We start from the raw sequence: 23587 nt of genomic DNA on the forward strand, positions 1-23587 counted from the left end.
TTTTATCATTTCACCTAGCTATAATATTGTGACTTATCGGACGCAATTGCATTTTTAATATGCGAAAATAATGTGTGCCATATTATAACATAGCATGGCAAGGACAACATCGTGTAGTAGCTCGCTCGCTAGTCTGCAGACCTGGAGTTTTCGAGTTCAAATCCAGTGCGAAGCGGGTTTTGCTTTCCTAAAACCTATCGCTATTATTGGACCGACGAATGACAAACAATGAGATTTATATACATGTATATAGACTAAGGGCAGAATATGCACATGTTTCTTTTCTATGCTCTGTCAACCCGCAACTACAATGTATCCCAACAGCACAAATTCCAACAGATTTCTTTGGGCTTTGTAGACCAAGCTTTGGCAGATTGATATTTGTTATATTTTGAATAACTTTGCCTATAAAATCCATAAAACCGACCTAACGTGATTAATTGTAAGGCATTATTCTCTTGCTGCCCTTGATGAGTTGTCACAGCAACAGTTGTTGTCAACATGTTATGTTATCATGTTGGCCCATTACCATGGATGTACAGTAATACTTCAACTTACGAGTGCTCCAGCGTACGAGAAACTTGAGATACGAGCCAGCTTTTAAGCAAGTTTCAGTACTAACATACGAGCCATGTTTGAGATATGAGCTCATGAGTCAGTTGCCAAGTATGCCGGAGGTGCTTTGTAACAACAGCATCAATCTGTATTTTTCAGCTCAGGTTATACTTTTGTACCGTGTTTTTGTGCGCGCTTTTCAGTGCAAAATTATGTGAATTAAAAGTACTGTGCGTAGACCGAAAGTTTGTCAGTAAAATGAAAAATAATGCAAAGAAAAAGCAAATGATAACAATTGATATTAAACGGAAAATTATTGAAAAAATAAGCGAAATGTGTATGCGTGAGTGAGCTAGCTCAGCAATATGACAGAAATACATCCACAATTATCAAACAGGATTATATTCAGGGCATTTAGCTCGCAAAAGGACTAACCATAGTTTCTAAACGGCGCAGCGATCTTCACGACCGCTGATGGAGAGACCGCTCAGGCATTGGATAAAAGATAAAAGAATTGGCCGGTGACAGTGTAACTGAAACGACGCTATTTGAAAAGGCCGGTGCTATCTATCAAAACCATAAAAATAGACATTCGGACAAGTTGGCTAGTGGTCGTGCATTAAACCTTTGTGACGACACCTGTGTTCGTCCTAATCGCAACATGTTGAAAGGGCGACAAAGGCAAACGTCCTTAGATAGGTTCATCTTAAAACGGCCGGCTAGTCGTGAAAGCGAAACAAAGGAAAAATTAGCTAACTAGCGAGAGACTTCAAACTTTGAATGCCGAAGAAATTTTAATTACGTTAAGTTAAAAATGAAAGTTTGCTTTTAGATTTGCTTTTAAGTTTGTCTTTTAAGACTCCGATGAAATCCAAATTTATCCAAAGTCAACTGTTGTAATGAAGGATAACTTATATCTCCCCCTCTGGCAAATGCTAGCGTTAGCTGCTATTGTATGTATTTAATTTTGCATTTTAATTTATCGCATTTCCTTGCATTATTTTTTATTTGTTTCTTTTTGAAAGCATGTGGTAAGTTAGGACAATAACCAACATGTTCTTTCTGTTACAATATCTTGTTTTGAGTGTTTTATTTGCATTTTTTAGGGTATGGAAACCAATCGATATATATTTAATTGTTCTATATATAAATAAATTGCACCAACATGCAAGTAAATTGACATACGAGCTCAGTCTCGGAACGCATTAAGCTCGTAAGTCGAAGTATGACTGTAATCATAGATATCCGTTTCCCTGGCTGCAGTATCCAACTTTTTTTGGTTGTTACCCTGACCACAGGATGTCATCTTGTTTAATGGTGTCATTGTTTTGAAGCTTACATCGTGTGATCTTATTGTAGTGCTGTCACGGCGCATGCAGTGAAAACATGAAGTCTTTTCTCGCAGTCAACAATGTGCTAAGGTCTTGCAGGCTAGGAAATGTAGTCACCAGAGCATCTAGGCTTCTGCACCAGTGAGTCTTTATATTGGCATACATGTCCATACCTGCCTACTTATAATGTATATGACTGGTTATGATAAATAACATCTTAATGCCGCTGTAACTTCGGTTATGGCCTCACATATTGGCTGGGATGCCCAGAGCGAGTATATTGAAGTTTTTATTCAAACATTCTGGTTCTCACTAAGTGGGTGATTTCTGCAGTTTCTGCGTTTAAACACGGGCTTTGAAATAGCAATGCGAATGGGCTAAAAAATGGAATAGTTTATTGCAGAGATATAGCAAAGGGGAAGGAGAGAGTTCCCATACCAGTTACGAATGACCTTGATGACACCAACTATCCAACAGACTTCATTTACATTACTGATTCTGTCTGCACCTCTCCTGTTCCTATAAACAACCTCATCAACAGCCTTGCTGTGAGTCTCTTCACATCTTTCTCCTTGCTTGGCCTAGTATGCTTTTATTTACAGGTTTGCTTCCTATCAGTTGCCATTCATTACATTGTTAATATTTTTGGGTGAATTCATAGGTTTCATGGAGGGTGTTCCACTGTGTAATGCCCAGTAATGTACAGTGCACTCTCAGGATATGATTTTGGTTTTGTTCCAGGGTTGGCATCGTATATCGTAAAATATCGCATGTAGGGTTATAGAAATCTTAGTAGTTATATAATGCAAACATCCCCTGGTAAATGGTCCAAATTTTATATAAGTGCTGAACATATTAGAAATTAGTAACAAAATAGTACATGTATGTTAACCTTAGTAATTATAGTTACTTAGGGTAACTTTATTATTCTTAGTGAATTTATAGGTTATGATCTGCATTAAAATGTAACGTTACACTGCCTATGAGCAGTATTACGTACCATAGAAACTTTTTACCTTCAAGATAGACATGCGTATAACAAAAACTTTGAATTCATTTCAAATAAGTTTAGCTGACTAAACTTAAAGCTAAGTTTTAGTATGTATTTTTAATTATTTTGTTGAATTTTGACGTTGTATCACTAAAATGTTATCACTTATCAGTTTCTGTTTTTGCTTTTTCTAAAACTTTTAGCTGACCTGTTTAAAACCTTTTCAACCTAATTCAGCAAGAAAACCCAAACGATGCTGTTTTTGTATGATAATGAAGTGGACTTGTAGCAGGTTAAGAGAAGTTGTCTGACCAAGGGACCTTCTGTATAAAGGGATTGCAACTCCAACTTTGCTACTGGTTTGAAGGGAAAATATTACCATTTTACACACGAGAATTGCTGGACTGAGAGAAATCAGTCATGTTGTCTTTTTCAGGAGTTGTGAAGATATTTTCAGCAAACATCATTTCGGTGTCTTAGTTATTTTTACTTATGTAATAAGCACACCGATTGCCAGATTTGAACCTAGTCAAAAAATATTGTTGAATTCGTATGGTGAAATAAGATTAGTATGGTAAGATGAAAAATCATGTTCCACTTGGTAAGGTGAAAACCCGTATATCAGGGTAATCCATAGATATATAAACCTAGATTGGCCAATAATAGCTATTCCCATTGGTTGCCTTGTCAGACTTAAATAGCATAACGTCAAAACAATGCATGTATAATATATATTATTTATCTCTTGTGTGGCATTTTTTCATATTTTATTCATTTTATTTGTTTCCTTTTGATTTTATGTTTTATTTTCTTGTTTAACCATGTCTTTGCATATGGGCTTGTTATCTCCTACGTGAATACAATTCATCGTATGTATGTAAGTCATATAACTAGCTACTCAAGATAGTTGACGCATCCACATTACTTTCTGAAACTTGCTAAAGCCCTTCCCCCCTAGGGTATAAATACGCACAAACTTTGTACGTATGGTTACATTGATTCTTGTGCACATTTCATACAAGACACACTACTGTACCACATTCTCTGGATCCTTTTACAAGCGCTAGCTAGTAATTTTCTGCATCGCACCATCAATTTTTTCATAGAAAAAAGTAGAAAAATTGGACAGGAATGGACAACTTCTTTTAGCCTGCTAAAAAATTCCAATTCATTACGTTTTAAATTTATTTTCAAGTGTACAGCACCATAATTAGCATTGATACGGTGTTGCCTCCTCTCTGCTTTACTCGCTACATGTACCAGCTAAAGCCACGTTACTCCGAAGGTATGTACATCCTGTATAGGAAATAAAATTTTATTTTTCTTTTCGGTAGCCATTAAATGGTCAAGTGTGCGAGCGGCCGCTTTCTATAAGTGCATCGCTTGGCCTTATTGATTTAGGTTGAAAAAGGTTTCAACCAGATAGGCTAAAGTTTATAGTGAAAGTGAAGAGAGGAACTGCTGAAGGATAAAATTTCGTAATAAAAAGTTGAAATTCAGTAAAATAGTTCAAAATACATACTAAAACTTAGTTTAAGTGTAGGTTTAGCAAGCTAAACTTACTTCAAGTGAATTCAAAGTTTATGTTATGCGTACCTTTTGAAGGCAAGAACTCCTTACTGTACATACTGCATTTGGTACACACATTATAATTTTGCGTTTTATTGCAGATCATAACCATTAAAATACACTAAATACAATATAGTTACTCTAGGTAACTATAATTACTAAAGTTAACATACTATTTTGTTGCTAATTGTCAATATGTACAAGTTTTTATAAAAACAATTGACGATTTTTACCAGGGGATGTTTGCATTGTATAATCACAATGGTCTCTATACCCCTACATACGATTTTTTCACCATATGATGCCAACCCTGGAACGAATTAACATCGTATCTCGAGGGTGCACTGTACTTCAAAAATAATTTTTGCAGCACTTTTCGATTATCACAGGTGACCAACAGGCTCATCATGATTATCAGACAATGATATGTACTCCTTCGAGCTAAGGTTAAAAAGTTGAACAATTTTTTACGGTAAGTTATAAGATATCAGTGCTAAAAGGGCATTACAATGGCAGCATTACAATGACAATAAAACAGACGCGTAAAAACAATAGACATGGTTTTATTGAATGCGTGAAGTATATTTGTAAAAATATTTTGACGAATGAGGTTGCATGAAAGTGTAGACAGAAACCATCCTGTAACAACTACGTCCCATTTGAGCCATTTTGGAAAGCGAATCCAAACTACGGCGGTCTCGTGTGGCTGCGATTAACTGTTCGGTTTTTAGCTTTTAAGAGCTTGTAATCACATTTCCACATATTTGGCACCTACAACACAACAGAGTAAGACATGGTGAATCTTGTGATACCAAATAACTGTAATGTGAATTTTATTGCAAGTCAACCTTTAAACAATACCATGATGTTGAACCCCAGCAACTTCTCCATGGTAGCAATTAGTGCTAGCCTGGGAAAGTTTTTCACCAGCACTACTAAGCAACACTCTCGTCGCTTTCTCACTGTGGTTGCAAACCTCAATAACCACAGGCGAAGACAAAGTCAAGCCACCACGATTCTTAACTGTGATTAGGGAAATCGCTGCTTGGTTTACATCATAGTTGGTAACATCCACGATACTAGTGATACAATCATTACATTTCAGCTTTGGTGACCTAGCCAGCTACATAGCCAGCTGTAAAATAATCATTGTCTTATTTTTGACTTAGGACATACTTGAATACTCATCATATTTAGTCATTTTTAGTTCAGCATGATATTAGCCTATTTACCTAGCCAGGGTCTGGCTCTTTGAGTGGGTGGGCTATTTGCCCCCCCCCCTCTCCTTTCTCCCTTCTCTCTTTTCCCCTTGTCACTTCTTCTTTGGAGAAGGGGAAAAGAGAAAATGGGGATAGGAGAGGGTGGCAAATAAAGCCCTGATGGCTCATGATTTGTTCGCAACAATTCATAGCTTTTATAGTTTTAATCTAAGGTGGTTATCAGATATTATCACAGAATTGCTTTAGTTTACTGGATTATGTATCCAAGAAGGTTTTTATGTGAAAATAATTGTGATTTGGTCAAATTCTCCTCATTAGCTTCATTGTTAAAAACAGTGCAGTCAAGCGTGAGGTACAATACAATGACGTCATGCTATTTAAGTCTGACAGGCTTTTTCCCTATTGGCCAATATTAGGTTTATATATCTATGGGGTAATCCAATCCAGAGGGTACACTGTATTATAATTCCACTTTCTTGCAAGTAAAGCCGGATGTGTTTAACTTTCTGTTCTGCAATAAAACCTTTGCCTATAAACACGAGACTACAGGCCACGTCACAGCGTTCCGAGATGTAACTACGGCCATGTTATTAAAATCACAAAACATAAATCAACGAAGTCAAAGCCTCAATGCAGCCACAAAAATGATTAGAGTGTATTGTATTGTTATAAAAGTTCTAATATACCATACTTTTCGGACTATTAGCTGCTACCTTTTTCTGATGTTTTGAGCCATGCGGCTTGTATAAGGGTGCGGCTATTTTGTTGTTTTTTCTTTCACCGCTAGGGCGCATTAACCGGAATCTCCGGTTAGTGTGCCTCTAGCGGCGAAAGAAAAAACGAAACAATGCCTAACGGGTACTGTTCTGGTAGACGCTGGGTTCAAAAGCGGCGGTTAATACGGAACCGTGCCTTACGGCACTGTTCCGTTCTAACTAGCAAAGTTGCTGCCGTGTTAAAAAACACCGTCTGAATTCTGCGGCCTATACAAAGGTGCGGCCTATGTATTGTTTTATTATTGTTTTTTTTTAAATAAAGCAAGTGCGGCTTATATAGGGGTGCGGTTAATAGTCCGGAAAGTACGGTATACATGTACTTACCATCTCATCTACTGCTAGTCAGCATGAGCTAAAAAACATTTTACTATGAGTAATGTTCTGGCTACAACACCGTACTCTGCAGAAGAAAATTACATGAAACTGCTTCAGCATTTTTACGTGGCTTAGTCGTACTATCGCAAATAGAGTATAATATACATTACATCTGAAAATCTTAGCCATATATTTTCCTACAGTTTAACATGAATAGCTGTTCATAGAAATTATATGTGCCGTTTTTAGAGCAATCTCAAAATTATTAAATAATTGTGCCTTGTTAAAAGTGAACTATGTTTGAATAATCGTTAAATTACTGGAGTCATTAATAAATTATTCCTGGTAAAATTAAAGACAAGATGCCTTGACAAAGATCTTACAGAATGTTTCAAGAAAAAAACAAAAAGCTCAAGTAGAAACAAAGCATGAGCTCTTTGCTAGAATAAGGTAGAAGTTCAAGTCCTTGCATCATCGTGGCTCCATGGTGGAATAATAAAAATAAATAATATTTCCCATATTTCAGCGCTGCAACTGCGTGGGAGATTGTACTAAAGCCTCTTGTTCGTGTGCGAGATCAAGCATCTCCTGTTGGTATGAGTCAAGTGGTATTCTCTCTTCAGAGTTCAACTTCTCAAACCCTCCACAGCTGTTTGAGTGTAACCGCGCTTGTGGCTGTTGGACAACATGCAGCAACAGGGTCGTGCAGCAGGGAATTACGTACGTAGCTTTCGCTGATTTAAATTACATTCAGTGATATTTCCTGCTCACACTTGTGTGTTGGGTGTTCTGGTGCAGCGTCAAATGTTCTGGTGCAGAGTCGGATGTTCTGGGGCAGAGTCGGTGTTCTGGTGCAGAGTCGGATGTTCTGGTGCAGAGTCGGGTGTTCTGGGGCAGAGTCGGGTGTTCTCATTTTTGCATAGAATGTGATAGCAATAATTTTGCAGGGAGTTCCAATTACTATTTGAAAATCAGATTACATTTCCACATGAGCTAACTATTTTCATTCAATGATAACAATTGTTTTGCAGAGATTCTAATGATGTAACATTTACTTATGAATCCATGATTAAATCATTGCTATGACACGTGTGAGACCATGTAGTTTGTACGCTAATAGTATGTAGTGCTCAGTACATGTTCTCAGTATGTAGCGTGTTGAGACATCATGAGACGTGTTGAGACATCATGAGACCTGTTGAGACATCATGAGACGCGTTGAGACATCATGAGACGTGTTGAGACATCATGAGACGTGTTGAGACGTGTTGAGACGTGTTGAGACAATTTGATGCTCTGCAACCAAGAGTTAAAGTAGCAAATAGTTGATAAAATGTCAGCCTTAGTGCGTTTTTATTACTTGCTTAAAGTTGATTACTCACATGTCACAACAACACGAATCTATCTGTAGATAGCTTGGAAATATCAAAAATCTAGTTTCTTCACCAACAGCTAAAGTTGACTGACAAGATTTAGCCACTACTAGTGTCACTAATTCTAAGACTAAAGAACTCATGACATCATCTTTGGTCGCTTCGTATTCGTTTTTCGTATCTGCATCTTCTATAACATCTTCAGTAGTCTTAGTAGTAGGCCAGTTCATACAACTATCTCAGCATCTAAGAGAACAAATATTGTTTGGTAGTTGCATTACCTTTGCTCCCAACTGCTTACCAGTACTCATTAGTGTAGCTAATGCAGGTCCCAGCTGGAGCTGTTCAAAACTCGACACCGAGGCTGGGGAGTGAAGGCCCGACATGAAATTGCAAAGGGTACGTTTGTGTGTGAGTATGTGGGAGAGCTCATTACTGATTCGGAGGCTGATGAGAGAGCAGATGATTCATACCTCTTTGACCTTGACTCCAAGGTTTGTAGGTCTCACCATTAATTCTTAACCTTTCTCATCACATCTGCACTTGTTTTTTCATTCCATGTAGTCATGATAGCGTATTCTTGATTTAATCTCGCATTGATGCCACATTTTGAAATGGTATTGTTTTTTAGATGTGCCTTAATTGATATATATACAGTCAAACATGGATAACTCGCCCTCAGATAGCTCGAACACATGGTTAACTCGAACGGTTTCTTTGTTCCATTCCCATGTAATGATAAATTGCTTTAGATAACTTGACCTCAACTTTGTTAACTCAAACAGTTTTTGCCCAACAGCTACCGAAACAGTTGTTATCGCTTTAGAGAATCGCTTTATTCCAAGCCATAGAGGTAAACCTCAACTTTTCGTAGTTCATAGGCGTCGTTATTACCACCATCGGCAAAGTATTTTTGTCAACGACTTTTCTAAAGGTTTGGTGAAATTTGATTTTTACCAAACATCCGCTTAGCGATGGCCCTTCGGAAGCAAGGAAACGTGAGGTAACCTTCGCATAAACTTCAAGAAAATCAGCAGAGTTGATCTTGGTTAAAACGCTAAAAAAAGATGTCTTTTTTTCTGAGCATTTCAACAACGATCAAGTTTTGCCAATTTTAATCTAACAAGCGTCCTGGCAATAACATCACCTCAAACAACAAACCAATCTCAAGTGATAAAAAAATCTATACTTTTTGATAAAAAAATTTTAAACTTTACATTAGAAGCATTTAATTTGAAACAAGCCATTTATGCTTTTGATTTATATTATAGTTTGTATATGTACACGTATCTGCTAATAAATAGATAAATACATGGACTTGTGACAGTGCTCTGATAACTTGAACGTTCTGATAACTCGAACATTTTCGCTCGGTCCCGTGAAGTTTGAGTTATCCATGTTTGACTGTATATATATTTACTAGCTGCATTACCCGCCTACAGGAACAGATTCACGTGCAGCATAAAGTTTATTGAGAGTTGTCTTTTATACTGTAAAACAACTCCAAATATGCAGTCTACTGAAATTGTTGTCCTGATCAGACCTGATCAGCCTGTCTTGACAAGCTGTTGTTTTTGCGTAGTTGTCCCCCGTCGAGCGGCGAGCAACAACAGCTTGTCACAAGACGTACTGCACCTGATGCATCAGCTGCACTTATAGGGAGTTGTTCTCTTCCGTCTACGCGGCTTGGCAGCGATGTTATGTCGGTCGCTCCATTGGTAATCATAACGGATTTCACGCAAAAATTTATGAAGAAAAAAAAACAAGATTACAACGTTTAACCAAAGACCAGTTTTTGTGATAAACTTTAGTAGAACTTAAGAATAAAATAAACTTAAAATAAAATCCATTAGAACAAATAAAACTGACTGATACAAAAATAGAAATAAAACTGACTGAGTGCACAAATAACGACACGTTTAGTCGCTGTTGTTACCTAAGTTCTCAAGTTCTACTAAAGTTTACCGCAGAGACTGGTCGCTGGTTAAACGTTATTATCTTATTTTTTCTACATAAATTTTTGCGCATAATTCGTTATGATAACCAATGGAGCGACCGACATAACATCGCAACCAAGCCGCATAGACGGAAGAGAATAACTCCTTATAAGTGCAGCTGATGCATCAGGTGCAGTACGTCTTGTGACAAGCTGTTGTTGCTCGCCGCTCGACGGGGGGACAACTACGCAAAAACAACAGCTTGTCAAGACAGGCTAGATCAGAGTATGCATGCACATATACATGTCAATGTTGGGGAGAACAATGGAAATCTGCAATGTGTTTTACAGCTAGATGCATGTAAAATCTAGTGAATATTCTAGATACCTGTGTCTAGATTCATGCATCCATTCATACCCGTCTATATTTGCAGTTGACGATCGCGCACTTTTGCCGCTGAGCCCCCGCCTCGGCTGACCAGTCTTTACCCGCCGAGCAGTTGACAATCGTGCTCTTACACTCGCCTCGCAATCAATCGCTTCGCACTCGCAATCAATCGCCTTGCAATCAATCGGCCCGCACTCGCCTCGCAATCAATTTTGCCTTGCACTCTCCTCGCAATCATTCGCCTCGCAATCAATCGTCTCGCACTCGCCTTGCAATCACCTCCCACTCGCCTCGCAATCATTTCGCACTCAATCGCCTCGCACTCAATCGCCTAGCACTCGCCTAGCACTCAAACGCTTTGCAATCAATCGCCTCGCACTCACCAACTCATTCATCCGGAAAGCTGGCCTAGAGACTCTCGCTGTACTCAGGGCGAAAAAGGTCTTCCGTGCATCCCCGAGCGATGCCACGGCCCCAAGCCTAGCTGTGCCACCTGGCGTTGCCCGGGTAGTAAAAAAGTCTTTGCACAGAAAATTGATTTGTATTTAACATATGACAACATTGGCCATTCTAACTTTCAAACTACATATCATGAAAGAAGTGTTTTGTGTAGTTGAAATAAATTAAGGGAGAAAATAAAACAACTGTAAAGGTTTTCAAACTTTTTCAAACAACTACAACTTTCAAACTTCATATCATGAGAAAAAGGTTTTGTGCAGGACAACTGATTTAAAAATAAATAAAACAACTGCAAAGGTTTTCAAACCAATGTAAATTTAAAATTTCATAACTTCAGCGACTTATATCTTTTGATAACGTATAGTGGAACCTCAGTTCTCGAACATAATCAGTTCCAGAAGGTAATTCAAAAACCGAGTTGTTCGAGATCCGAAACAATTTTTCCCATTAAAATAAAATAATGTAAATTTTAATCCGCTCCAAGGCGAGAAAACAACTTCGGTAAAGTATTTTTTCAACATTTTACACCATAAACTGTACTTGTACCCGGGTAATAAAAAGGTCTTTGCACAGAAAATCTATTTGTATTTAACATATATAACAACATTTGCCATCCTAACATTCAAACTACATAGGTAACATGAGAAAACATGATAGGTAACCTATGATGAGCGAAGTGTTTTGTGTAGTTGAAATAGTTTGAGAGAAAATAAAAACAACTGTAAAGTTTATTAAACTTTGTCAAACAACTGTAACTTCCAAACTTCATATCATGAGGAAAAGGTTTTCTGCCAGTTTAATAAATTAAAAAAAATAAAACAATTGCAAAAGGGATTAGATGTAAATTTCAAATAATTAGCAAGTAATAGCTAAATTAAGTTGGTTTTGCAACAATTACAATAAAAGATGATACGGTAATGATACAATTAATACAAACTGAAAAAAAAACAAAATAAAATTCATGAATAAGTTGAATTAATAGTAGCAATTCTTGCATAAAAATGTGTGGGTATAAAAAGGTTACTGTCCCACCAAAACTATCCATCAATTCTTTAAATACGACGATACTAAAAAATATGACAGAATATCGTAGTATTTTGTAGTTGACATTTTATTAGAACAACATCTGCTAAAAATGGTTGAATAAAAGAATAATATTAATAATAAAGATTGGAAACTACCCTAGGACACTTATATTTCGCTAGTATTTAGTTTCGTGAGTAGCACACAGAATAAAATTTCGCTGCAACTTAATTTCGCGGCTCTGATGAGTGCGAAAATATAGTGATGTGAAAATAAATGCAGTGGAAAAAACAGATTACATTCATCAGGTCCAGTTTGCTAATAAGAAAAAAATTCAATTTGGAACTAGTTCGTATTTGTAAACCACAGGTTGAAATGTGTGGGTGAGATCGGCAATTCAATTTGATCACTTGCTGCCATTTGTTTTTTAGACTATCAATGACGTCTAGGTTCCTCCCGCTGTGACTTTCACACTCGAATCCCAAGAAAAAGAAAATAGATAGGTAGCAACCATCTTCACAACCAAAACTGTATAACCCTTACGCTGTCATAAACGCATTTATGCGTTTTCTAGGGGTCACTGCCATAAACGTATTTTTGGACTTTCTCAGCAATTGTCTGGTAACCTGATTTTATTATTTGTTGACCACATAACCCACGGTCTTTAAGTGTTTTATGAAATTGACTGTGTTGTCCAAAGATTTCTCTATAAAATCAGCCTAAAACAACGAACCAATTTTAAACTTTTGTTTGAGAATTGCTAATCTAAAAACGAACGTTTTTCTGTGAGTTCATTAACTACCCCGCGCGAGTCATAAAACAGGTAATTAGTTGTTGATGACACAATAGCCAATTTAGATTTTCGTGATTATACAGATAATTAAAGTAGAACTTGAAAAAATACTGTATACATATCATGAAGCAATATCGGCAATTTCGGTAAAATGGCTGGCACTAGGCCGGTAGCTAATTTGTACATGGTTGGCAGTGGAAGAGATAATGTGGTTAGACCTGATGAGGGTTGATATTGTTTTTGGTTATTCTGCAATTTTATGACTTCACCTACCAGACTTTCATCCTCATCAGTTACAAATTCGGTGACTAAACTGATATAATCTTAATTTGCTTTGCCATGCTGCTCAGTCGGTGTATTAGCTATAATGAGTTTTCCAGAAATTTCCCATTGATCCAACCACAGACGAAAATTGCCTGCATTTCTAATATGACGATTTTATTGTGGATATCAATGAACAAAGCTATTTAACTTCGCGTTTTCGCTCGTTCGTTATGATAGTTTAGTTTCGCTCATGAAATTTTCGCGAGTGGATGACACCGCGAAAACACGAAAGTTAGATGCCGCGAATACATAAGTGTCCTAGGGTAATCAAGTAATAATAACAGTGATAGGAAATGAATAATGTTTTAACTTCAAACACGATAGGGTATACTCAATTTATGTTTAAAAGAATGCAAGTTGAAGTAATGACAACGATGAAACAAACTTTAAACAACTTATATTATGAACTTCAAAAGTCATAAGAAGTTTATAAATGTAATAAGAGATTTAAATTTATATATCTATATATACGGTATATTTCTCAAAGTATGTAAATGTATGTAAATATAAGAGAGTGGAGAATAACTGATACTTGCAATCTTACACGATAAATCTTACAGTAATCTTACAAATGTTTGTTGTAAAATGTGAAATTAATTACGAAAAACTAATTGGTTAGGCTTAAAAGGAAAGATGTGTAAGCTAATACATCTAGCTGTGCAACTCAGCGTTGCCCGGGTAATAAAAAAAACTGAACAGAAAATTGATTTGTATTTAACATATAACAACATTTGCCGTTCTACCTAAAACAATTGTAAAGGTTTTCAAACTATGTCAAACAACTTCTAAACTTCATATCATGAGAAAAATGTTTCGTACAGGTCAAATAAATTTTAAAAATAAAACGACTTTAAAAGGGTTTAGATGTAACAGTGAAATAATTAGCAAGTAACAGCTAAATCGAGTCTGTTTTGCTATGATTACAATATGAGATGATTCGGTAATGATACAATTAATACGAATTGAGAAAACAAAATAAAGTTCGTGAATATGTTGAATTAATAATAACAATTCTTGCATAGAAGTGTGTGTATAAAAAGTTACTGTTCCACCAAGAGCTATCCATCAAAACTCTGAGTACGACGATACTGGTACGACGATATGTTATGTAAAAATAAAATATTGTAGTGTCTTTGTCTGATTGAAGGTGAGAGAATCTAGATGCTATTCCTGTTCGAGATAATACAATTGTCCGCGTGAAAAGTAGTGACCTTAACAGCGATTTAGCAATTGAACCTTAAGAAAAGCCAGAGATAGAGGTTCACAAAAACGGCATCGTGTTTCATAGAGTTAATAAAATTTAATCCCCAAATTCTAATATCGAAAGAGTCTATTGTCGATATCGTCTTGCCAAAAACAAATTAGCCCTAATATGTCGAGGACAAAAAAGCATCGCGTGTCATGAAGCTAAAAGAAAGCCACAGAGTTGTAATTGTTACGTCATTGTTGTGTGAAAACGGCAAATGATGAATAGGTTATGCATAGAGGCGTGTACTTACCGGAGATTCCTGTTCATGCGCCCTAGATACCTAGTAGCGGTTAATAGTCCGAAAAGTACGGTACTCTATAAGGCGGACACTCAATCACGCAGACAGACAGACAATGATTGCCGTTTATATAGTACTAGCTGCATTACCCGTGTTCGGGAACAGATTTACGTGAAGCAATAGTTTTATTGAGAGTTGTCTTTCATACTGTAAAACAACTCCTAATATGCATTCTACTGAAATTTTTGCGCTGATCTGACTGCATAAACATATGCAGTCCTACATGTCAATAATGTTAAAGAGACCAATGGAAAAATGCAATGTGTTTTACAGCTAGTCTACAATGCATCAGTCTCGAACCACTCAAATCAGAATTGTCCTAATTTTTTACACAGAACTGATAACGAAATTGACATTGCTAGGCAAACTGACATTCTTCAAACTGGCAGTATTGAAGAGTTTTACATATTTTAAGAAATTCTAGAAAATATTTTCCTATTGCACTGCTTAGCTATTACCAGCATTTATTGAATTGAGACTTCTACATGCTTGAAACACTAATCATGACTCACCTGTTCTTCGTCTATAGCCTGTGTTTTGACATGGTATATACAAACTGTGCAACAGTAATGTGGTCGTGTTGATAAAATTTATTATCAATAAAATCTACTATATAAACTACATATATGGCCTTTCGCCTTTCCAACGTAAGGCATTACATCTGGAGCATTTTTGGACATTCGTCCCATAGAAAAATTCGGCCCTATACTATGTTGCAGGACTGTAGTCAAGTGCAAAGTTTTCTGTCCATACACGGCGCCTGGTAGCAGCTGCTGTAGTTAGTGCATCTCGCTGTTGTCGCCGTTTCATCTGCTCAGAAAATTCAGCTCACCGAGCAGCTGTTGTAGCTAGTGTATTATGTTCTTGTCGCCGCTGCATCTGCTTGGAGGTTTCTGCACGTCTGGCCGATGTAGCGGCTGCTCTGAGCCGTTTGAGTCGTTGCTGGGTCGGTTCAGTAGTCTCTGCACCTCTAGCTGCTCCAGCATCTATTCTGGCCTGCTCTCGATGTACCTGTGTTTGTTCAGCGGTTTCTGCTTTTCTAGCAGCTGCTATTCTGTTTCGTTGTAGGCGTAGCTGTGTTTGTTCTGCAGTTTCTGCACTTCTAGCAGATGCAGTAGCAGTTCTGCTTCGTTGTGGGTGTAGCTGCGTTAGCTCTGCAGTTTCTGCTCGTCTAGCTGCTGCTTTGCGAATTCGGTCTCTTTCTCTACGGGAATCAATCTGTTCTTGCGTTTGGGCAGTAGGCTTTTTGGAAGGCATTGCACTGCTTCAAGCATTTCTAAAATTGAATGAGATGGTGTGCTTTTTTTGTAATATACACTGCTCGCTTTCTTCTCACCGTCGCCTATCGCAACGCTCGGAGTGCCCATGCCAGTTCTGTAGTAGCTGTAGATCTGTAGTACTTGTAGCTGGAAATGAATGAATTTACATGTATGGTTATGTATAGAGGCGTGTATTAACCGTCGATTCCCGTTGCCGCGCCCTAGATACCTAGTAGCGGGTAATAGTCGGAAAAGTACGGTACTCTATAAGGCGGACAATCAATCACACACACAGACAACGATTGCCGATTATATAGTAGATATATGTATGTGTAGATACCCTACAGGATGAATTTATTCGCGGAGTTAAGTTTTGCGCAAACTGCCTTTTTCATGCATATTCGTGGATGAATTTATTCGCGGCTGAACACTGTCACTCTCTATGAAGAGTTAACTCTATTGCGGCTAGCAATAGAGTTAACCCTACGCATGCGCACACCGCGTTTATCGGTTTCTATTTAGCTTACAACTACGAGTCGATCATGCTAAGCTATACATTTTTGGCTGTGTTCAGAGGTTTCACGAATATTCATCGATTTGGAGGCCTTTGATGAACCAAGAAATTGTGGTAAGTAATGAGATTTTTCAAAACCATTTACTAAATTAGTTGAATTTTACTTTGGTTCTTCACTAAAACGCAAAATTTATTTTTTCCATCCCTACCGCTTCATTATTTGTATTAGTGTGAGAGAGAGATTTTTCATCATACACGGTGGCACAATGACTGCAAGGGTGATAGATGTCATTCCTAGAAGATCACCAATCATTCAGGGAGGTCTTGAAGTTCAGGTAGAAGTGACCGCAGTTGCTAACGAGGAGAATATATCTGTTTTAAAAAAGGAACAAAAACGCCTTTACGAGCACGAATTTTTGGCGAACCGGCAGAACTTTGCAATAGTAAGCCACGAGGAGAGTTCTGATGATAACTTCCTTACCAGCCATGTAGTACCAAGAGAATCGCCTTTAACATCTACCCAAGACAGTGACAGCGATATAGAGGTGCTATTACCAAAATAACTAGTCAGAGAGCACCATTACACGCTAGTATTCACTTATCAAGAGTACCTGTTCAATTTTATTGCTAGACAACCGCCATATGGACTAAACTGTTTATATTTACTCCATTCATCGTTTGTAAAATTTTATTTGTATTTGAAATATTTTATTTGTACACTCAAGTTTGTAATAAATTATAATATATCTATACATAAAATAAAATATATAATATAATCATGTTTGCTGCAGCGATATCAGAGATGTTGTTGATGAAGGGGTCTAGGTTGACTGGTTACTTCTCTGCCAATATTTCTGCCTTGATGAATATTACTACTTGTCTCTAGTTTTCGTAATCAGTAGGTTGTTTCATTCTCAATCTGCAGTAAACACCAAAAAAAATTAGAAGTGTTAAGGACGTACAAAAACAATATCTGAAGTATTTAATGAAAGCGATCAGTTTTTAAACAAAAGAATTAACTAACGCAGTTAATTATGGAAAACGTATCTGTACTGCAAATCAAATACATACCATAATGTCCAGATCAGAATAATTATTGTCCTCAACTTCGGTATTAGAGATTGATGGGGTTGATTTCAATGTAAAAAGACTTTAGAAGAGAGTTTCGCGATGATGAAGCCATGCCGAATAACTTGTGAAAACCTTGAATAATCTTGTAAAGAAGTTTGGTGCAATGACAATAAAACTCGGAGCCCCGGCGATGATTTTAAAGAAGTTTTGGAACTCGGCTACATTTAGTACTTCTGCCTAGCGGCTATTTTTGCGATGACGCCATTCTGCATATCTTTTGACAACCTTGAATTATTTTGTAAAGAAGTGTGATGCATGGGCAATGGTGTTAGCTTAAAGCCCCAGCAATGATTTTAAAAAGGTTTTGGAACTCAACTACTTTTAGTATTTATGCCTAGCGGGTAGCGGCTAGTTCTTAATTTGAGGCAGTAGTTATTCTCCCTTATGATTATAAATAAACTAATTATTCGCGGAATTTAATAATTCGTGAAATCGCGAATTTTATAACCATTGAATATTTTCATCCTGTAGGGTATATGTGTGCAGGTGTGCGTGTGTAAGCTTTGTCTATCCATGGTTAAGCTTTGTCTACCCATGGTTGAGCTTTGTTTACCCATGGTTAAGCTTTGTCTACCCATGGTAACGCTTTGTCTTCTCATGGTTAAGCTTTGTCTACCCATTGTTAAGCTTTGTCTACCTATGAGAAAGCTTTGTGTACTCATGGTGAAGCTTTGTCTCCCCATGGTAAAGCTTTGTCTACCCATGGTTAAGCTTTGTCTACCAATAGTTAAGGTTTGTCTACGCATGGTTAAGCTTTGTCTACCCATGGTAAAGGTTTGTCTACTTATGGTTAAGCTGTGTCTACCCATGGTTAAGCTTTGTCTACCCATGGTTAAGCTTTGTCTACCCATGGTTAAGCTTTGTCTACCCGTGGTTGAGCTTTGTCTACCCATGGTAAAGCTTTGTTTATCCATGGCTAAGCTTTGCCTGCCCATGGTTAAGCTTTGTCTGCCAATGGCTAAGATTTGTCTACTCATGGTTAAGCTTTGTCTACCCATGGTTAAGCTTTGTCTACTCATGGTGAAGCTTTGTTTACCCATGGTTGAAGGTTGACTTGCAACAAAATTCACATTACAGTTATTTAGTATCAAAAGATTCACTATGTCTTACTCTGTCGTGTTGTAGGTGCAAAATATGTGGACATGTGATTACAAGCTCATAAAAGCTAAAAATTGAGCAGTTAATCGCAGCCACACGAAACCGCCGTAGTTTAGATTCTCTTTCCAAAAGGCTCAAATGGGACGTAGTTGTAGGAGATGAGATGGCTTCTGTTTACACTTTCAAGCAACTTCATCCATCGAAATTTTTTCACAAATATACTTCACACATTCAATAAAACCATGTCTATTGTTTTTACGCGTCTATTTCATCGTCATTGTAATGTTGTCATTTTCAGCACTGATATTCTATAACCAACAGTGAAAATTTGTTTAATTTTTTAACCTTAGCTCGAAGGAGTACATATCATTGTCTGATAATCATGATGAGCCTGTTGGTCACCTGTAATAATCAAGAAATGCTGCAGAAATTAATCACGAAGTATGGGTCACATGATCAGATTACGACTAGACGATTAGACCAAGCCGAAACAAAACTGTGAAGTAGCGAGTATCTATATTTGATACGGGGGTCTTCGGTAAAACCCGAAGTGTTTGTCATAAACTAGTGCTACGAGTAGTTTTATATTGAGCCTTTTATTGGCGTTTCAATTCACGTGAGAACATCACGTGACAAAACAATAACCAACTGTAATGACTTCATCGGAGAAATAAACTGATTCCAATCTACGGCGGCTTTTCGTTTTTGAGCTTTTAAGAGCTTGTAATCACATTTCCAAATATTTTGCACCTACAACAGAGTAAGACATGGTGAATATTTCGATACCAAATAACTGTAATGTGAATTTTGTTGCAAGTCAACCTTTAAGTTCTGTGAATATGCCATTGGTCTCACACAGATGTGGTAAATTCTCATTGATCAAGCTATTTGGAAATGCAACACATCGTTTAGTATTGACAGTGTGTGTAGCCACAACAAACATGCGCTCTGTGTTTGCACTTGCGAAACATTTGGTGTGTAGCCAGGTCTTCACATCAGGTGTAGGAATCAGGGCCACCAGTTCATAGCTATGTGTTCAGGATTTATATAGGATTCACGGTCTTCGCATCAAGGTCATAGGTTTAGGGCCTTTGCATCAAGGTCATGAATTTAAGGCCTTCACACATCAAGGCCATGAGTTCAGGGCGATGAGTTCACATCTCAGGACTGTTGTCTCATGCAATTTTTCTTGCAGCTGTGGATTAACAGTAATATATATAAATATTAACACAAAAATGATAGCTACTATTCGTGCTACATTTCTAGTTTCTTTTGAACGGTCGCAATGGTTTGTGTGTGCAAAACGTGTATACTTGTACAAAGGTGTGTATACTGTTTAAATCATTAAACTTTAAACCATTTAAAGACACACTGATAACCACATACCGAACAATAGTACCGACAATACCGAACCTTTTTAGTTGGCAAAGGGTACCGAAGATAGTAAGTACCGAGGATACCTATACCGGGAAAACCGATAAAAATGTGCAAGGATATCCGATCCGGCACTAAATTAGATACTGGCCCAACACTAGTGTATACCTGTAAAAAGGTGTGTATACCTGTACAAAGGTGTGTATATCTGTACAAAGGTGTGTATACCTGTACAAAGGTGTGTATAGCTGTGCAAAGGTGTGTATACCTGTACAAACGTTCCCACACACATTTTCAACGTACAATACATTGTATGAATGACCATTCGCTCAAGAAGAGGCCTTTAGGTTAGTACATGAAGAAGAATTAAGCTTGAAACAGAAACATATCTGAATAGTGTCATACCTGAATAGTCAGCTCTTGGCTTTTTCAGTTTTCAGAGTTTAGGAAACAGCAAAAGTTCTAGCAATGTCAACAAAAAGCTTATGTGTATTTATTTGTTGCATCGATGCCTTGTTTTATGGATGCATGTGCCAAATGTCTTGTTTCATGGATGCATGTGTCGAATGCTCTTTGCTCGCTGTTCAGTTTTTCTAGGCAATGAACTCGTCAATGCTCATGTATATAAACCTTGTGGTATTCACTTGTAGGATGGTGATACCTACTGCATAGATGCCAAACACTATGGTAACATCAGCAGGTTCATCAACCACCGATGTGAACCTAACCTCACCCCTGTCAATGTCTTCATAGATCACCAAGATGTGAGGTTTCCGCGTATTTGCTTCTTTGCTAACACAGACATAGATCCCGGCACAGAGCTAGGGTGGGTAATCCACTTTTTAATTACTGTCGCGAGTTGGGTAACAGCCACTATTGCGAATTAATTGCTTTGCAGCAAATTTTGTTTTTTGTTGCTACATTGGTAGTCAGCAAATAAAGTTAGGCCAACTTGGTATATAAGGATGTGATGTTCTTGCAAATATGTAACACAAATAAGTAAATGCCGAGTATGTTGCCTTGGCTTGCTAACTTAGCTATGGCGTCTGGCTCACATGACGTTTGCTGCCATTTTACTGCTTTTCTTCTTAGCTGTAACCTTGTATCAATTGAATGGGTAGATTGCTTCAAAGTTTATCTAATATGCATACAATAAGATCTCATGAAGACACACCGAACAAATATATGTTGCACTCATGAAAACACACCGAACAAATATATGTTGCACTCATGAAAACACACCGAACAAATATATGTTGCACTCATGAAAACACACTGAACAAATATATGTTGCACTCAAGAAAACACACCGAACAAATATATGTTGCACTCATAAAAACACACCAAACAAATATATGTTGCACTCATGAAAACACATCGAACAAATATATGTTGCACTCATGAAAACACATCGAACAAATATATGTTGCACTCAAGAAAACACACCGAACAAATATATGTTGCACTCATGAAAACACACCAAACAAATATATGTTGCACTCATGAAAACACACCGAACAAATATATGTTGCACTCATGAAAACACCGAACAAATATATGTTGCACTCATGAAAACACACCGAACAAATATATGTTGCACTCATGAAAACACACCGAACAAATATATGTTGCACTCATGAAAAGAAAAGATTAGATGAGGAACAAGCTCTTCAAGCAGGCTCCTTTTCTTTCTATCAGGTTTGATTACGGAGAAAAGTTCTGGCTGGTCAAGTATAAGCATTTCTTGTGCGACTGTGGCTGCAAGACCTGCAAGTACAGCGAGGAGACAATTGCTGACACTCTTTTTGTCTGCCAATCATCGGATAGGATTCAGGCCACAAATCTTGGTTCTCCAGTCTGATGTTTGACATAACTTTGTTGCTTATTCCTGAAGTCCGGTTTGTAAATAATATCAGTTCCAGAAAGCATTGAACGTTGTTTATAATTCTGAACCTATCTTGTGCATATCGATACATCGATTATCCAATCTAAATGTAACCTCTTACGTGTTGTTATTCCTTTTACTGTTATTTTTGTTTATGCTGAATTATAAGGCCAGTGTTGTGTGACACGAGACTGTCATTACCGTACTATCATGCAGATCTCAATGCGTCTATAAGTTATTTGTTTTATTATAATTTAGAATCATTGCATTGGATCACTGCATCGGTTGGCATTCTTTATTAATTAGTCATTCTCGGCCAGCAAGTTGGTATATTAGAGGCGAAAAGTTGACGAATGCGGCTTTTGTCATGACAATCGAGTTTTAGTAAGTATTCTTGTATAAATGTTTGTCTTCCTATCGTATCTACTTAATCATACTGCTCTATTCTACGTCGTACTAGAAATATAATGCTCTCTATATTTGACATTTGATCAACAATAGTCCAAGTGCAAAATATAATCTCATTTTTGTCTTTACTATATGAGAACAAATCTGTGTACATTTTTATGCTTGTTATATCTATTCCTAAATTATAGCGGAATAAATCGGTATATGCATGATGCAACATGACGCTCATTGTTTCCCGGTTCCTTTAAAAATGAATCTTATAAGTGTGTGCAGTTTCTTATTCTACCTCTGATTAAATTAGCCTGCGGTGGCTTGTGATATCTCCTGGTGGTGACCAGAACATGCCAGTTGTTTGTAGGATCCTCGATTGACATATGAATATGTCAATGATCCATGATCCAACATCTACAGCATGATAAGATAGTATTATATGTGTCTGGAATTACCAGTTATTGTGATCTGTTGTTAACACCAGAGCCACATATTTCACAGAGTACCGCGACCTATGGGAGCTCGTTCGTTTCCAAACAAACAGGCCGCGCCTACTATTTTCATATAAGTTATAATGGAGAGGCCGCAACATTAACCAGAAAAAAATACTCCCATTGGTAGTCGCTTTAAAATTGATTGTTGTATCATACACCATTTGAAAGAGGATAAAATTCTCTACAAAGTTACTAATAACTTTTTCAGAAAACGTAAAGTAAATGCAAAAAAGAAAAAAGGTATTGAGAGGAGGTATGAATATTCCATTAGAGATCAGTATGTCAATCGGGTTTGTTTGGAAACAAGCGTTTTTGTTTCCAGTTTTTGTCGCGGGACTCTGTGAAGCTATATGGCTCTGGTTAACACTATTGGTATGAAAGTTCCAGGACATGGCTTTTTACGAAGTTGCTCCCAATTCTAACAAGTTGAGGTAAGTTGTTATCCAGCTCAGAAGACCCAATAGCAAGGTTGACAATGTATTTGCAGTTCATTGTTTCAGATCGTTTATGTGGTCATTTTTAACACTCGAAGCCAAACAGCTCACACTCCATAGTACTTGTAGCTTTCATGTTACGCTAACATAATATTAGTAAACATTTAGCTGCATCAATATACCATCGTTTGTAGCTGGTAGAAAGCTAGGTAGCCCATTCCTTCTCGTCAACATATCCTACCATTTTGCACAGGTAGCTTTGTTCCTGATATTAAAAAACTTCCACATTGGCATTTAAGGTGAAAAATTTGCAAGGACCCATTATACTTCCATCACTTACTGTAAAACCTCCAAATGTCGTTTACCAGCAAGAGACAGAGTCCAAGGACTAGCATGTCC

At 37.3% G+C, this 23587-nt stretch overlaps 1 protein-coding gene across 2 annotated transcripts in view; it reads left to right on the forward strand.

The window, feature by feature from the left end:
* Window positions 1-22486, forward strand: part of LOC137399303 (histone-lysine N-methyltransferase EHMT2-like) — a 39379-nt gene extending 16893 nt beyond the window's left edge. For both annotated transcript variants that reach the window (XM_068085355.1, XM_068085356.1), the window contains exons 13-18: window positions 1915-2027; window positions 2290-2434; window positions 7284-7477; window positions 8459-8624; window positions 20627-20802; window positions 21675-22486. In XM_068085355.1, coding sequence (XP_067941456.1) covers window positions 1915-2027; window positions 2290-2434; window positions 7284-7477; window positions 8459-8624; window positions 20627-20802; window positions 21675-21837 — 957 coding nt within the window. In that variant the 3' untranslated portion in view covers window positions 21838-22486. The remainder of the gene's footprint in view (window positions 1-1914; window positions 2028-2289; window positions 2435-7283; window positions 7478-8458; window positions 8625-20626; window positions 20803-21674) is intronic.
* Window positions 22487-23587: the final 1101 nt, after the last annotated feature.

The sequence above is a fragment of the Watersipora subatra genome, chromosome 7, assembly GCF_963576615.1.
Source record: "Watersipora subatra chromosome 7, tzWatSuba1.1, whole genome shotgun sequence".
In the NCBI taxonomy this organism is placed as follows: domain Eukaryota; kingdom Metazoa; phylum Bryozoa; class Gymnolaemata; order Cheilostomatida; family Watersiporidae; genus Watersipora; species Watersipora subatra.